Genomic DNA, 16962 nt, shown 5'->3' on the forward strand with positions numbered 1-16962 from the left:
CTTGGTTATGATTTCACCACAGCAAGCTGGTCAGTTTGGGGAAGGCAATGCAGAGATTAGATTAGATTACTTACAGTGTGGAAACAGGCCCTTCGGCCAACAAGTCCACACCGACCCGCCGAAGCGCAACCCACCCATACCCCTACATATACCCCTTACCTAACACTACGGGCAATTTAGCATAGCCAATTCACCTGACCCACACATCTTTGGACTGTGGGAGGAAACCGGAGCACCCGGAGGAAACCCACGCAGACACGGGGAGAACGTGCAAACTCCACACAGTCAGTCGCCTGAGGCGGGAATTGAACCCAGGTCCCTGGCGCTGTGAGGCAGCAATGCTAACCACTGTGCCACCGTGCCGCCCATTTGTGCCACCGTGCCGCTGGTGTTTCTTTATACCAGACTCACTGTATTCAGGAGAATACAATAACTATTAAGAAATGGGAACCTATCTAAGCTGTGCAGAAAGGCCCAAGTTGTTCTGTGCTTCCAATTGAACAGCAAATTGTAGTTATACAGCACCTTTAACACAGTAATGCCTAATGGTAGTTCACAGGACTGTTATGAAGAAAAGAAATTGATATTGTGATTTGCAGGAGATGCAAAAATCAGAAGTTTGGTCAAAAAAATTGGTGTAAAGATGCAACATTGAGGACAGCGAAGTAAACAGACAGAAAGGTTTGGGAGTGAGCTAATGACTTTGCAGCTGAAGATAAACTGGTGATGGAACTTTGGAATGAGCAAGAGGCCAGAATTAGAGAAGCTTGGAAATCATAGAGGGCGGTAGGACTAAAGGAAGTTTCAGTGATACTGAGAACTAAGGGCATGAAGGGATTTAAAAAGAAGGATGAGAATTATAAACCTGTGGTATTGCCAGCCTGGGAGCCAATGTAGGTCAGTGAGTACAGCGACAATGGAGAATTGGTGCAAATTAGGACAAAAGGAAGTGGAGATTTGCAACAATTTTGTGAAAGGTTGCATAATGCATTGTGAATCATGATGCACTGAGCAGCCAGATCAATATTAATTGAGGAAATGCATCTACTCAATCTTTTGACAGTTTGCATAAGTAATGTGAAGAAATGACAGTCAGTAACATACAAATCAACATGAATGGAACATGTTAATTTACAGTTGCCTGAACCAATAGCAGTCAGGATTTAACTTTAAAATCCTGATAAAGTCTATTATTATATTTTTGTTAATATCCAGAAATGCTCTTACATAGAAATTAGTGTATTATTACCCATTAACATATCATTAGCGTAATTTGATAGGACTTGAACGCAGATGACGCCTGCCTGATTGGTACTGATTTGACATCAACCTGGGAGACAGGTGAACATGTGGACAGTTCTGATAAAGCTTTGACAAAGTCCCAGAACAAGACAGCTCAGAGAAGGACAACTTGCCCCTTGCTTTCTGCTTGGCTGAGTTCTCCAATTAATTCAATTCTCTTGCTGCTTCCCCACAGCCTGGTCATTTTACCCACTTGTACGTTGTATTCAGTTCTCTTCTGAAAGTTAATATTGAATCAGTTTGCACCACCCTTTCAGCTCACCTGCTGTCGATGACAACAATTCCTCGTGTAGGGAAATGTTTCTCCATGTTACCTCTGCTTGGTTTGCCACTCACCATAAATGTCAGTCTTCCGGTTACCCATCATTCTGCCACAGCAAAAAAATTTCTCTTTCTCTCTACCTGAACCATTCAGGATTAGAAGCCCTCCATTAAATTCCCTCTGAACCTTTTCTGTTCTGTGGAAAATAATCTCAAAATCTCCACAACTGATAAAGATGTACTGCATGAAAACAGGCCCTTTGGTCCAACTCATCCATGCTGACCAAATATCCTGGATAAATCTAGTCCCATTTGCCAGCATTTAGTCCATATCCTCCTTTAAACCCTTCCTCTATTTATATTAACTGGAGTCCCTTATCCCTGGAATCTTGAGTTAGAATTAATCAGTTGGAGTTGGGACAACTTCTGGTTTAGAAAGAAAACTGCTGTATTTTGCTTAAGATATTGCAGTTTATCATGTCAATTGGAAGCATTTGCATAGTGCTCTCAGCAGCCAGTACTTGTTAGAAATCATACTCAGTACACAGTCTCAGCAACCTCACTTTAAGATTGGTATATAATGATATTGCAGTGTCTGTTTGCATCTCTCCTCTGAGACATCAACATTATTTATTTCCTGGACAAGTCAGTCCAAAAAGCCTACTTAACTCCCATCCTCCACTCTCCGGCACCTCTTACTCGAGATAATGATCTCTGACAAGGAATAATTTTCAATGAGAGATCTATAATCTTAGAATCGCATCCTCCGAGGTGCACTCACTTCCAATTTATCTCATTACAGCCAGGCTGACAAAGACAGATTACATTCAACTGCATTTCTCTATCCTGAGACACTGGGAGCAAACTCTAATTAGTTTTGGGGGAGGTACGGAATATGCAAGGACAAACAGGCATGTCACAGCAAGGGAGCACTTATTGAAATAGAGATTTTCCTTACCTACGCTGGAGATCCGCTGGCTCGGTAGATCTCCCAGCAGAGCTTCAATGGCTGGATTGTGGCGAGAATATAACTCATAGCGGTTTATCCCGATGTGAAATTTTAACCAGTTGGGGTACGAGTCTATGGGGGGATCGCCGGTCGCTGCAAGATCCTCCTCATCTTCATTCACCCTGAAAGAGAATGCGTGGGGGAGGAGGGTCAAACCTACTGGCGGAGTTGTCACCGTATCACTGGGGAGGGGGGGCTCTGTTTGTGATACAGACAGCAAAAGAGGGAGGGAAGGAGAGAGGTGGGGAACGGTGGACACCAAGAGAGAGCGTGTGAGAGAAAGATGGGTAAGAAATAAAAGGAGAGGGAGACGGAGAAGGGGGAAAGGCGCGTCTAAATTCGCTTCCATTTAGCCCACATACACAATCCCACCAAGGGAAGCTTCAGAGTGGGCTGACACACAGACTGGGTAACTATAAAACCAGGAAACCCTATTTCTGAGAATAGCGAACTGACCCTTCTGTGTAAAGTTGGGACAATAGGGACAGAATGCTTCTCACATTTGGGAGCGAGAGTGACACAAACCCAATTTCCCTTTCAACCAAAGCCAGACCATGTCCCGATTTTCCTGCTCCTCGGACGCTGCCTGACCCGCTGTGCTTTTCCAGCACCACTCTAATCTTGACTCTGATCTCTAGCATCTGCAGTCCCCACTTTCGCCAGGTCCCAGAGTCTCCACACGGGATCTAATACCATCCCTTGTCTTGACGGTGTGGCCGTATAAATAATACCCCAATAACCCGTTCAAAGAAAGCTATTACTTCAGAAAGGGCGACTGGAAAAGAGAGGATTGAGTGAAACAAAGTTCCTGGGGAGAGCGGGCAGTGCGAGTGACCCCACACATTAAGGAGGTCCCAATGGGAGGATTGAGAGAGAGAAAGCAGAGCGCAGTGAGAGGCGAGCAGGTAGAGAGTGGGACCCAGAGGGAGAAGACAGAGAGAGCAGGAACGGGCAGGGACCCGGGTCCTGCTGGACCAGAGGCAAAGGATGGTCAATGTAGCTGACAGAGCGAAACGGGTTTTGAGATGGGGGTGCCACAGTGTTTACATTGGTTAGCACTACTGCCTCATAGCACCAGGGACCTGGGTTCGATTCCAGCTTCAGGTGACTGTATGGAGTTTGTCCCGTGTCTGCCTGGGTTTCCGCTCACAGTCCAACGGTGCGTGGGTTAGATGAATTGCCCATAGTGTTCAGGTATGTGTAGGTTAGGAGTAAATATAGGGTAGGGGTCGGTATGGACTTGTTGGGCCGAAGGGCCTGTTTCCACATTCTAGGAAATCTATTTAAACCACATCGAGTACGGGTTCAATCCATATCACTCCCAGAGAGGGGGGTAACCTACCTGAGATTGGTTTTGCAGAAGACGACGGTTTTTTTAACGTTAAAGGGGGAAAATATGGTTAGGGAATATGTTAATTCTGCGCTATTTAGTCGTCCGGAACATTAGTCCCTCTCCAGCGAGTTGGGGATGTGCGGGAGGACATTCTCAACGATAGAACTCAATCCAGGCCAAAGGATGTTGTACAATGACACAGCTTGCTCCAGGGAGCAGCTTCCTCAGGGCGGGAAATTCTCCGCGGCTTCGCCTCTATCTCGATCTCTCCTTCTTCCTTCTCTCTGTTTCTCTCCGTCTCTCGTTCAATTTCCCCACATCTTTCTGTCACGGTATATCCCCCCATTCTGTGTCTGTCTCTTCCTGTACCTCTGTCGCTGCCTGTCTCCTTTATAGCTTTTTTTGTCTTGCCTTTATAACTCGCTTGTCTACTTCTCAGCCTGTCTTCCTCTGCTTGCCTTTCTCTCTCTCTGTTTGCCCCACTTGCTGTCTCTCTTCGCCTTTCATTGTCTCGCTTTCTTTCTGTCTCTATCTTTCCACCTCTCTCTGCCTTTCTCTGTTTCCCTCTCTCTGTCTCTTATCTTTCTTCCGACTCCTCTGTCTGCCTGCCTCTAAATCTTCCTGATTCCTGATGAAGGGCTTATGCCCGAAACGTCGAATTTCCTGTTCCTTGGATGCTGCCTGACCTGCTGCGCTTTTCCAGCAACACATTTTCAGCTCTGATCTCCAGCATCTGCAGTCCTCACTGTCTCTAAATCTGTCTGTCTCTCTCTGTCTTTATCCCTGTCTCTATACATCTGTCTCTCTCTGTCCATCTCTCTCTCTCTATCTCTGTCTCTTCATCTCTCTCCATCTATCTCTGTCTATCCCTGTCTCTCTATCTATACATCTGTCTCTCTCTGTCCATCTGTCTCTCTCCACCTCTCTGTCTCTATCCCTGTCTCTCTATCTCTGTTCCTCTGTCTCTACCCCCGTCTCTCTCTGTCTACCTCGCTGTTACTCTCTCTCTGCCTCTGCCTCTCTCTGAGTCTTTCCCTCCCTCGCTCCCTGTTGACAATTTCCCAGGCTCTTTCGATCTGGGTGCTTTCCATTATCTGTCAGTCACTTCCTCTGCCTCTCTGTCAGCGCACCGCTTGGTGTCCTTGGGTGACTCGGTACCTTGTAGCTAAGTGTTCAGAAACTTGCCCGACTCCTCGTTCCGCAGCGGCGGCTGTGGGATTCCCGGGGGCTGGAGGAATCACGGAGCTCTGGGCAGCGCCGAGCCGGTGGGGAGGGAACAGGTCAGGCTGAGTGAGGCTGGACAGAGCGCTGTGTGCGGGCGAGGGCAGGATAGGGGCGGTGGGGGAAATGAGTCAAACTGACTTACCAGTCCCGGGGAACTTTAGGGTTAAATTTTATGTCTGTGTTGATGTTGAACAAGATTTCCCCCTGTGTCAGTGCTGGGATCGGTCGCTGGTAGAGAGGATGTTTGAAGAGTGCGGTCAGTTTGGAGAACTGGCTGGGGGCTCGGATGACAGCTTCCAGCAACCGCTCCGAGATCAGCCCCCTGGCCGCTTGCAGACCGGCTTCTTCCGCCTTGACCGCAGACTGTGAGCCGCTGCGGTTGGAGCCGGTGGCAGCCTGGTCGCTGCTGAAGTCCTGCAGGATCCGGAGGGTGTGCTTGTTCGCAGCATCTGCCCCGCCACCCCCTCCTGGGGGAGCGGCCCCGGCCAGCGGTTTGCCCCAGGCTGGGAGCCCGGGCTGCAGCAGCGAGTCCCGGTGCTGACACGGGCAGCCCGCTGCTCCTGGCCCTCCGGCGGGCAGCCCCGGCTCCGGTCTCCTCTCCAGCCTGGGCAGCAGGTCGATCAGAATGTGCATGGTGCAGGCGATCAGGAAGACCATAATGATGAGCACCCGGAATCTGCGGAGCAGCATCATTTTGTTTTTGCTGGGACCGAAAGCCGAGGGCGTGGGGGAGAGGGATGGAGAGAGGCCAGTACAAACTCAGGCTCCCGAAACCGAACCCGTGCACACTTTAAAACGATTTCAATTCAGCTGCAGAGCGGCCCGTCTCATTTGGAAGGATCCGCATTGAGTTCGTCTCCATCGTTAGCCCCGGCGCATCCCCAGCTGCTGAAAATAAAATGTATCTTATTTGGCGCAGTGTGTTTGTTTTCCTGTTCGTCCTTAACCTTTCATTGACTCCGAAAACCAGACACAACAGTCACCCCAAAGAAACATAAAACATGTTTCCCCCCCCCCCTCTAAAATGTAGAGTCGGCGGCGGCTCCTCGGCGGTGGTCGAGTGTCCAAATGGAACACATAAGACACACGAAATCCTCTCCCCACTCCACTACCACCACCTCAGGAGACTCCCCAATGCCCAGTTCCTCCTCCAAGACGAGACAGCTCCGCTCTGAGGCTCCTATCCGCATTTGACAGCCCAGGGAGAGGTGTGGGGCTGTGAGATTGTTACAGGATCAGAGTGAGTGAAGCCTTACAGCTCGCTCCTTCTCCGTCTCTCTCGGTGTGTGTGTGTGTGTGAGTGCCTCCAATAACTATGAGCCTGCCAGATGTGCAAATATTTTATTCAGCCGCCCCCATGAAGGGCAGGAAAACGTCACATTTGGGCGGAGGGTTGATGCCAAACTCAAGTTCCCCTCCTCCCCCAACCCCCGAGCTCAGGCTACTCTCATCTACCGGGGTGCCAATCAGAGGGAAGGGCCGGCTCTATATGAAACCCTCCCACTTCCCCACCCACCCACTCCCCTTTGCAAAAGAAACAACAGAATTGCAAAGAAAATACAGTTTATGTGAAGAGATATGAGGAGATAAACGGAAGTAGGTATAGAGAGGGAGAAAGCGAGGCACAGACTGGGGGGTGGGGGAAACGAGACTGGGGGAGACACAGAGCGACAGTGACAGGGAGACAGCCGAGGGGAGGGGGGCGAGAAAGAGGCGGACGCAGGGAACAAGCAGAAAGAGACGGGAGACGGAAAAGACAGACGTGTGAGAGAGAGAGAGACGGACGGAGGAAGGCAGAGGCAGACAGGGATGTACAGACAGAAACAGCCAGTCTTGCACAATTCCCTGTGGAATGTCTCCTCGCTCCTTCCAAACAGACCCCATGTCCGAGTAAAGTCTGCGCGCCCGCGGGCCGCCGCCTTCATTCTCCCTGTCAGAACAGATCGTCGGGAAATGACATTATTCTGTCACCCCTTTATTCAGGTGAAACCAGGATCTTGTTAGCAAATGCAGCAGGACTGTACAATCCACAGTGACTTACTTTGAGGCTGATGCCGAATATGTAAAGTTCAGGTTCACGTTTATAACTGCGATAACCTGGCCAGTGTATAATGGGATAAGTCCCCACATTGAACACATCAGATACTGTACAACTCCGAGTCATAGAGATGTACAGCACGGAAACAGACCAGTCGGGCCAACCCGTCCCATGCCGACCAGATATCCTAAATTAATGTAGTCCGATTGGTCAGCATTTGGCCCATATCATTGTCAACTCTCCCATTTATATACCACCTTGAAGGTTCAGCACTGACGGGCTTCATCGTTTCGGCTTTGGGCTGTCAATGTAAAACCCTGGGGAAGGGACAGAGCCTCTTTCTTACCCCCTCCCCTCGCCTGCTCCCCGCCCCACTCCCGCTCTCTGCCTCCCCCAGTCTCGTTCCCCCCCCCCCCCCCCCCAGTCTGTGCCTCGCTTTCTCGGTCTCTGCGTCTCCCTCTCTCTTTTCCGCTTATCACCTTGTGTCGCTGTATCTCTTTACACACTTCATTCAATTGTCTGTAAGGAAGGGAACAGCCTTCAGTTTCTCTGTTTGTTCGAACCAGTCTCTCCTGGGTGACCATCACAAATGGGAGGGGTCATAAAGCCAGGGAATGCTGGAAAATACTCTGCAGGTCAGACAGCATGTGTGGAGAGAGATCTCCGTGTTGTTTCCGGGGATTTGTCTGCTCCCTCCCCGTCTGCCTAGCATCCGACCTGTCAGAACCCATCCCTTCTCTCACCCTCTGACATTGCGAGAGAATATAAATTATACACTTGAACCACACAAGGTAGTCGCCCTAAGTGCGCCTCTTGTTACAATGACAGAACATTGGTAGTTTACAAGGCAAAACAATATTGAAAGAAAAATGAAGGTATTTGTTCGATCGCTAAGGCCCCCCTTCGGCTAATGGAATTATCATCTCCGCAATCTTAGCAGCAGCTCCAGCAACCAGAGAGAATTTTTAATTCCGTCCCAGTCCTAAAGAGCACGGCTCAATGATCTCTCTCTGCTTCCGCACTCAGACAGCCCACACAGCAGAGGGAGTGGGAGCAGGGTTACATTGGGATGGTGATCCTCCACCCCACAACATCCTAACTGCCCGAGAGACTCCGCGCCAAGTATTAAAGGGAACCCGCCTCCAGATGACAGCGGGATTTGACCAAAACCCCCCTCCGCCTGGTTTCATGCGATGTCACATTTTTTTAAAAAAGCATCAAACCAATCAGCTTCTTAATTTTTGCATAGATTACCCTGAACCAACCAGTTTCCCTCAATTTCTGAACAAGTAGTCCCGATGAAGCGAACCAGATCCTGATATGTATTAACCCAATCAATGCACGTCCCCTTTTCTCGCCCCCAAGTGGTAGTCCAGAGGATTCATTCAAGCAGAAACCTGAGGGGCGGAAAGGCCTCAATTTCTGCCGTAAATCCTTCCCTGATCGTATACATTACCAGTGTTCCATAAAGAGAGCGGATCCCCTTCCAACAAAGTACACTTATGTATGCCAGAGGAAGGTTAGTGCAACAGTGATAGTGTCCACATCTCTGGGCTGGAAGATCCGGGTGAGACTCTCTGCCACAAAGGCATCACAACGTGTTTGAACAAGCTGGTTAAACGTATCTGCGGCGGGGGGGGAAGGTGATTATTTTGTTTCACAAGGACATTTTTCGTTCATTCGGCGTCAGTGTCCGATAGCATGTGTAATTTGAATGGATTATCGTATCTCATTGTCCACACGGACAATAGATTTCCCTCTTATCTGCCCACCCTGACAACCAACCCGAAAACAATTTGCAAATTTGCAGGTCGCTGCCGTGAGTACCTGATGCAGGCGGCAGTAAATCTCGGGTAATAATTAACCTCTTGGCCTGTGCCGTTAAATAACGTGGGACTTCAAGAGTTCTCAGCTTCTGTTAAAACAACCCTTGTAGATTTTATGTCTGCAAGCACGCTTAAATGCGCCAGCTCTTTATTGTCTGAGCACCTCATTATTTGGATGGGAAGGTGGGGGGAAGCGTGCCAATAATATCCTTTCACTGCCTTTATCAGTACTTGAATTTATATAGCACTTTATCAAGCCCTTCTTAGAATGGACTGTTTGGAAGTTCAATAACCATCGTTATGTTTGCGAATTTGACAGCGTATTTATTAGCGCACTCTGGGTGAATACTTGATAGTCCAAAAACCTAATCAGTTTAACATTGCAACAGTCTTGAAAGGGGGAGGCCATTCAGCCATAGAGCCCCATTTTATCCTTCAAACAAAACACATGCTATAGTCGATAGTGAAGACTGCTCCCTAAGACGATACAGAACTGGCTCAAACGTAGAAGACAGGGTGGTGGTGGAGGGTTGTTTTTAAGGCTGGAGGCCTGTGACCAGCGGAGTGCCTCAAGGATCAGTGCTGAGTCCACTACTTTTCATCATTTATATAAATGATTTGGACATGAGCATAAGATAAACAGTTAGTAAATTTGCTGATGACACCAAAATTGGAGGTGTAGTGGACAGTGAAGAGGGTTACCTCAGATTGCAACGAGATCCTGATCAGATGGGCAAATGGGCTGAGAAGTGGCAGATGGAGTTTAATTCAGATAAATGTGAGGTGGCGCATTTTGGGAAAGCAAATCTTAGCAGGACTTATATACTTAATTGTAAGGGCCTGGGGAGTTTTGTTGAACAAAGAGACCTTGGAGTGCAGGTTCATAGCTCCTTGAAAGTGGAGTCGCAGGTAGATAGGATAGTGAAGAAGGCATTTGGTATGCTTTCCTTTATTGGTCAGAGTATTGAGTACAGGAGTTGGGAGGTCATGTATAGGAATTGGTTAGGCCACTGTTGGAATATTGGGTGTATTTTTGGTCTCCTGCCCATTGGAAAGATGTTGTGAAACTTGAAAGGGTTCAGAAAAGATTTACAAGGATGCTGCCAGGGTTGGAGGGTTTGAGCTATAGGAACAGGCTGAACAAGCTGGGGCTGTTTTCCTTGGAGCGTCGGAGGCTGAGGGGTGATCGTATAGAGGTTTATAAAATCATGAGGGGCATGGAGAGGATAAATAGACAAAGTCTTTTCCCTGGGGTGGGGGAGTCCAGAAGTAGAGGGCATAGGTTTAGGATGAGAGGGGCAAGATATAAAAGAGACCTAAGGGGCAACATTTTCACGCAGAGGGTGGTGCGTGTATGGAATGAGCTGCCAGAGGAAGTGGTGGAGGCTGGTATAATTGCAGCATTTAAAAGGCATTTGGATGGGTATATGAATAGGAAGGGTTTGGAGGGATATGGGCTGGGTGCTGGCAGGTAGGACTAGATTGCGTTGGGATATCTGGTCAGCATGGATGAGTTGGACCGAAGGGTCTGTTTCTGTGCTATACATCTCTGACTCCATGAAAGAGATCTTGATCAATTGGGCCAATGGGCTGACAAGTTGCAGATGGAGTTTAATTTAAAAATATATTGCATCTTGGTAAAACAAACAAGGGCAGGACTTAAATAGTTAATGATAGGGCCCTGGGTAGTGTAGTCAAACAGAGAGACCAAGGGTTCAGAGACATAGTTTTTTGAAATTTGCATCACAGGTAGCCAGGATAGTTAAGAAAACGTTTTGCTTGCTTGCCTTCATTGCTCAGACCATTGAGTGTAGGAGTTGGATTTTTTTTAATGTTGTCCAGAGCATTGGTGAGGCCACTTTTGGAGTACTGTGTACAGTTCTGGGTGGCCTGCTATAGGAAGGATAATGCAAAATTGCAGAGGGTTCAGAAAAAGGTTACGAGGATTTTGCCAGGACTGGAGGGTTTGGGTTGTAAGGAGAGGCTGGAACATTTTTCGCTGGAGTGGAGGAGGTTCAGGCGTGATTTATAAAGATTGATAAAATCATGAGGGGCATCAGTAAGGTGAATAGCAAAGGACTTTTTCTGAGGGGTGGGGAGTCCAAAACTAGAGGGCATAGGTTCAAAGTGCGAAGAGTAAAAATTTAAAGGGGACTTGAGGGGCAACTCTTTCACGCAGTGGGTAGTTGATGTGTGGAATGAACTGCCAGAGGAAGTTGTGGATATAGGTACAGTTTAAAAGACATTTGGACAGGTAGATGAAGAATAAAAGTTTAGAGGGATGTGGGCCAAATGCTGGCAAATGGGACTAATGTGGTTTGGGAAACTTGATTGGCATGGACCAGTTGGACTGCTGTATGCTATATTAATCCATGACTGATTCTTACTTTTAATTCCTTTTCCCACCCTACCACTCCGTATTGATTTATACCATTGTCTAACAAAAAAAGAGTCAATTTACAATGTTTCAATGGACTTCCAGGCATTCAGAGGGGAAAGTTCCAGATTTCCACCACCTTGTATATGATAAAGTGCTTCCTGACATCATCTCTGAATGGTCCAGATTTAATTTTAAAATTATATGCCCTGTTCTGGGCTCCGCTCCCCACAGAAGTAAGTGTTCATCTCTGCCTGCTTTATCTTAAACACCTCAGTTTAGTTCATCAGTCCTTGATTTCTGTGATCAGGGGGATACATGTCATGTTTCTGCAAACTGTCCACATCATTTAAACCCTTCAGGCCCAGTATTATTCTAGTGAATCTACACTGCTAAAACCAACATATTATTCCTGAGATATGGTGCCTTGGCCAAGATACATCCATTTTGTTGTCATCTCTCTCTTTCTGTGCAGCTACAACATTTACCAGCACAGCATGATTCTGTCAAATTATGAAAGATGTTGTGGTTAAAATGCTTTGGGGGTGTGTGGAAGATGTGACAATAACTTGAACTGTTTGTTTTCCGATGAGTTGTATTGCCCAATCATAGGTTAATTTCAGCCTTTTAAAAGTGGCTGTTGCTGAGTAACTTGGAAAACTGTATGCGCATGAACAGGATGACACATGAAACCCTGACATGGATTCCCAGTTTGTATTCTGCAGTCACAGCCCAATACTGGAAGACAACACAGTCCATGTCAGGTCATGCCAGCCAGTTAAACTGCTCAGATTTATTAGCTTGCCATTTGTAAAAACTTGGTAACTATTTTGCACCAATACATCATTAGGTAGCAGTAAGACCTGATTTTCAACTATTCAAAACACTGAATAAAATTCAAAATCATGTTTCTAAAAGATCTTAAAACAGATAGTGTTTTTGCTCTGTGATAACATACAATCAGGAGTTGTTACATTGCTATGTCAGTACGATATCAAAGACAAAGGTATATGTCACTCATATGTAGTTTCAGATGCTGTGCTGTATGACATGTCGTGGTATACTGTTCAGTGCTGTGATTCCATGGAAGCATATAGAATGGAAACAGATCCTTTGGTTCAATTCATCCACACCAATCAGACATCCCAATCTGACCGAGTCCCATTTGCCAGCATTTTTCCCATATCCTCTAAACCCTTCCTATTCATTTACACGTCCAGATACCTTTTAATTTGTAATTGTACCTGCTTCCACCACTTCCTCTGGCAGCTCATTTCATTCCAGTGACAGTAAATTTCAAATCTGACATATCTAACCGCAGAAGGGTCATTGGTTACAGACACACAGGAATGTTACGAAAGAACATCATGGGTATGTGGACTGTGAGATATATCTTTCGTCCTTCACTGTCACTGAGTCCAATACATGGAACTGCCTCCCTAACAGCAGTTCAAACGTATTGATTACAGCAATTCAAGAAAGTGACCTACCAATATCATCTGAAAAGTGAATAGGAGTAGGCAATAAATGCTAGCTTTGACTGAGAAAGCTACATTTCATGAATTAATAAAGAATATGTAATATATTGGCATCCTGTTGGGTACAGGGGCACATCATGTGTTGGTACACTGCTAGGTGCTGTGTAATAGATAATCTGTGAAAATATTGTAGATGCAAAAGTATGTGCCATAAGACCATAAGAAAAGGAGCAGAAATAGACCATTCAGTCCATCAAATCTGTTCTGCCATTCAGTGAGATCACTGCTGATCTGATTATCCTCAATGTCACTTTTCCCAAAGCCATTCGTGGGCGGCACGGTGGCACAGTGGGCGGCACGGTGGCATAGTGGGCGGCACGGTGGCACAGTGGTTAGCACTGCTGCCTCACAGCGCCTGTAGACCCGGGTTCAATTCCCGACTCAGGCGACTGACTGTGTGGAGTTTGCACGTTCTCCCCGTGTCTGCGTGGGTTTCCTCCGGGTGCTCCGGTTTCCTCCCACAGTCCAAAGATGTGCGGGTCAGGTGAATTGGCCATGCTAAATTGCCCGTAGTGTTAGGTGGGGGGTAAATGTGGGGGTATGGGTGGGTTGCGCTTCGGCGGGTCGGTGTGGACTTGTTGGGCCGAAGGGCCTGTTTCCACACTGTAAGTCTAATCTAATCTAATCATTCACTCCCTTACTCCTTAAGAATTTGGCTGCGTTACTCTTCTACATTCTAAATCACCCAACCTCTACAGTTCTCTGCAATAAAGAATTCCACAGACACACTCACATCTGAGGGAAGAAGTTGCTCTTCATCTCTGCCTTAAATAGGCAACTCTGTATTTGATGCCTCATTATCTCTTGATTTATCTTCTGTCCTACAACATAGATATTGTTATAGGGTCTATAGCTACCAGTGTCTTCACCCCCTTCTCATTTCTTGCCCCCACCCATATGGATTCGACATCTTCTGATCCAAGATCATCTCTTGCTATCATACTTATTCCATTCCTATCTGACCAGCCTTTCTTTCGTGCCTGTCCTTTTGTACTATGAAATACCTTTGAATATTTAATTCCCAGTTTTGATCTCCTTAGGAAACCAAATAGTCTATTATGGTTTATAGTGAGGGGAATTGAATGCAAGAATAGGAAGGTTATGCTTCAGTTTTACATAGCATTGGTGAGACTGCTTCTGGAATAATATGCTGTTTAGTTTATTCTGAATACTACACACATTTAAGTAAAGAACTTTAATTGTGGCTCTTTTAAAACCTTTTCCTTTTGTGACGCTATTTGCTTTTTTTAAATGTTTCTACACTGTGTCCCTTTCTGTCCCACTCTTGAGTATTATTACCTAAATGGCTTCCTTTAATGTTGCTGTATCTTTTTGCCTTGTAAACCTGGAACTCTATCTCCATTTAATTAAAAACCCTCTCTACAGCTGTCATTAATCAATCCACTGAGACACTGGTCCCTGCAAGATTTAACTGAAGTCCATCTCACTGGAACAGGTCTCCTCCAGCCCAGTCATTTTTAAAATGTATTTCCAGATATAGTTGTGGCAATGGCATCATTTCAAAGAGGTTATTTTGTCCTGGGTTTTTTTTTGAGGAGAGGTTGTAAAGGCAGAGATACCGAGCTGGCTACTGGAAATGGCTTAAGTAAATAACTTGGGAGGTTTTTATGCTTTTTAAAACAGTTGTAACAATGGAAGGGGAGTAGCCAGTTCTCACAGACCCCAGGCTCTCTAGCTTTTTTAGCTGTAGCAATCAGAAGCTGTTTAGGGTTCCTGAAAAGCGGGAAGCTTCAGTGAATGATTCCTAGCTGCTACTTACTCCGAAATCTATCTTGATGTTGTTTCCTCCTGGATTGGAGAACAGCATATAAGAATCTGTGTCTGAATTTACCTTTTTGGCAAGGGGTGTGTTTATGGGATGTTACGATATTGGAACAATTAATTAGTATGCGTACTGTATCTATTATTTGGTTAAGTTTTCCAATTATTAAGTTATTCTAAATCCCTCTTTCTTTTATTTCTATTCTAACTTTGTATTTAAATAAATTTTGTTCTGCTTAAAGTCAAGTAGTTTGACCAGTCATATCACATCTGCCTTTAAAATAAGAAAAGGTTAGGGTCTAGGTTACCTTAAAGTATTTTGAGTGGAGTCTAGTCCGGTCCATAACATAGGACACGTTAGGAAGCTGCACATCTTCAAGTGCAAAGCACAAGTAACCATACAAACAACAGACTTCATGGTGCTACTGACAACAAAACTGAAACATGTACTGGTATTCCTTCTGTGAAACAGACAGCAGCTTCTGGACTGTACACATGCACTTACGCAGAAGTCTAAACGTTGCTGACAGTGATCCTGCTCTTCTCCATCAGATATACAGTTGAAGTCCTCACATTTTGCAATCAGAAAGAAATGACGAGATTAATGAGAACTTTCCCTTTGATGCTACTAGCCTAATAGTAAATACTGTTGAAAAATGTGCACATTACTGAATGAGGCTTTTTTTCTAGCAGGGTACTAAGTTCATAACCATTACTGAAAAATATCTTTGGCCTTCAAGATCTCATGCTATTTTAAGAACTTATGAGAAAACAGTTATCATTTTTTGAAAATATTTTTCGAAAGTTTGTTGACATTTTTACCTTAAATTCATTTGCATTCTTTAATCATGGATTGTAGTTTCTGCAGACTGTAATTAAAACTTAATAAGAACTGGATTTTGGTTTCTGATTCGCTGTCCATGTGAATGTGATTGGCTTTGTACACAAATTAACCACATCACTAATCCTGGGTATTTGAGGATCCCATTGACTTTGTGCCAGATTTAAACTAATGTTGGGAAAGATGAAATCCAGGTTATAGAAATACACTCAGTCTTTATGGGCAACTTACTTTGAGGTTGGTGGTGACACTGATTATTTCACTGGTGTGAAAGTTGGCCCAGTACTTTCAGATGCCAATAAAACTCCCCTTTGTAAAGCAACACATTGGCTGTGAGGTGCTTTGTGATGTTCTGAGAATATGAAAGGTGCTATGACATTACAAAAAAAATTGTCTTGTGATATCATTGAGGTTAACACTTATGTTTGAAGGTATATGTGAATGACAGTATATGTCTCAGAGGTAGAACATTTGCTAATAATGCTTACCAGCAATAGAAGGTAACCTAAATGGTTGTGCCATGGTAATTTAAGTTTGCGTTGCCTCCTGGGCACTAATGACGTGCTTCTCGAGTTGACCTCACTTTGCTGCACTGCCTTTTTCATCCTCCCTCTGTCTATTGTAGAGACTATGCTGTTGCAGCAGGAAAGCACTCCAATTAGTGACTGTTTAGTTTGACAACCAGCATTCTTATAGGTGCCTTCCAAATCGATTGTCCAGTTATTGATTGCTCCTAATGCATCCATTTTCATTAAGCTGCTTAAAGTTGAAATTGCAATAAGATCATTTTACTCCTTTCCTCTCAGTGGCCTGTGTTAACTATATACAGCTATACTTGACGTTCCAGGCTCCACATCCAATGCTATTTTGGGGCAACCCTTTCAGAGTACCACTGGTGAAGCTGCATGGACATTGAAGACTGAATTTGCCTGGAAGCATCCAGCCAAGCCGTGGTTTCATCAGTGGAAGGTAAATTGTTAAAGGAAACATGAAACGTGCAAGAAGTCCTTTCAAGAAATAACTTAATTTTACTGAGTAGAATTAGAACTAGAATTGGAATTAACTTTATTGTCACATGAGTACAGTGAAAAGTTAACAGGTTGCTACTTATGGAAGAAAGTGAGGTCTGCAGATGCTGGAGATCAGAGCTGAAAATGTGTTGCTGGAAAAGCGCAGCAGGTCAGGCAGCATCCAAGGAACAGGAGAATTCCTGAAGAAGGGCTTATGCCCGAAATGTCGATTCTCCTGCTCCTTGGATGCTGCCTGACCTGCTGCGCTTTTCCAGCAACACATTTTCAGGTTGCTACTTATGACAACCATCTTAAGACAAAGGTACCCAGGTGCAGATTCTTAATTATAAATTCTTAGGGAGAAAAAAAAATGAGTAAAATAAAGAAATGAAAAGTCCAGCATTACAGATCATGAGAATAA

At 45.4% G+C, this 16962-nt stretch overlaps 1 protein-coding gene across 1 annotated transcript in view; it reads right to left on the bottom strand.

The window, feature by feature from the left end:
* The window catches only part of LOC132825371 (extracellular serine/threonine protein kinase FAM20C-like), an 89984-nt gene extending 83558 nt beyond the window's left edge, over positions 1-6426 (bottom strand). The window contains exons 1-2 of the mRNA XM_060840561.1: positions 5272-6426; positions 2522-2694 (exon numbers count right to left, since the gene is read on the bottom strand). Coding sequence (XP_060696544.1) covers positions 2522-2694; positions 5272-5822 — 724 coding nt within the window. The 5' untranslated portion in view covers positions 5823-6426. The remainder of the gene's footprint in view (positions 1-2521; positions 2695-5271) is intronic.
* Between the last annotated feature and the right edge of the window lie 10536 nt (positions 6427-16962).

Source organism: Hemiscyllium ocellatum, chromosome 20 (assembly GCF_020745735.1).
Source record: "Hemiscyllium ocellatum isolate sHemOce1 chromosome 20, sHemOce1.pat.X.cur, whole genome shotgun sequence".
NCBI lineage: Eukaryota > Metazoa > Chordata > Chondrichthyes > Orectolobiformes > Hemiscylliidae > Hemiscyllium > Hemiscyllium ocellatum.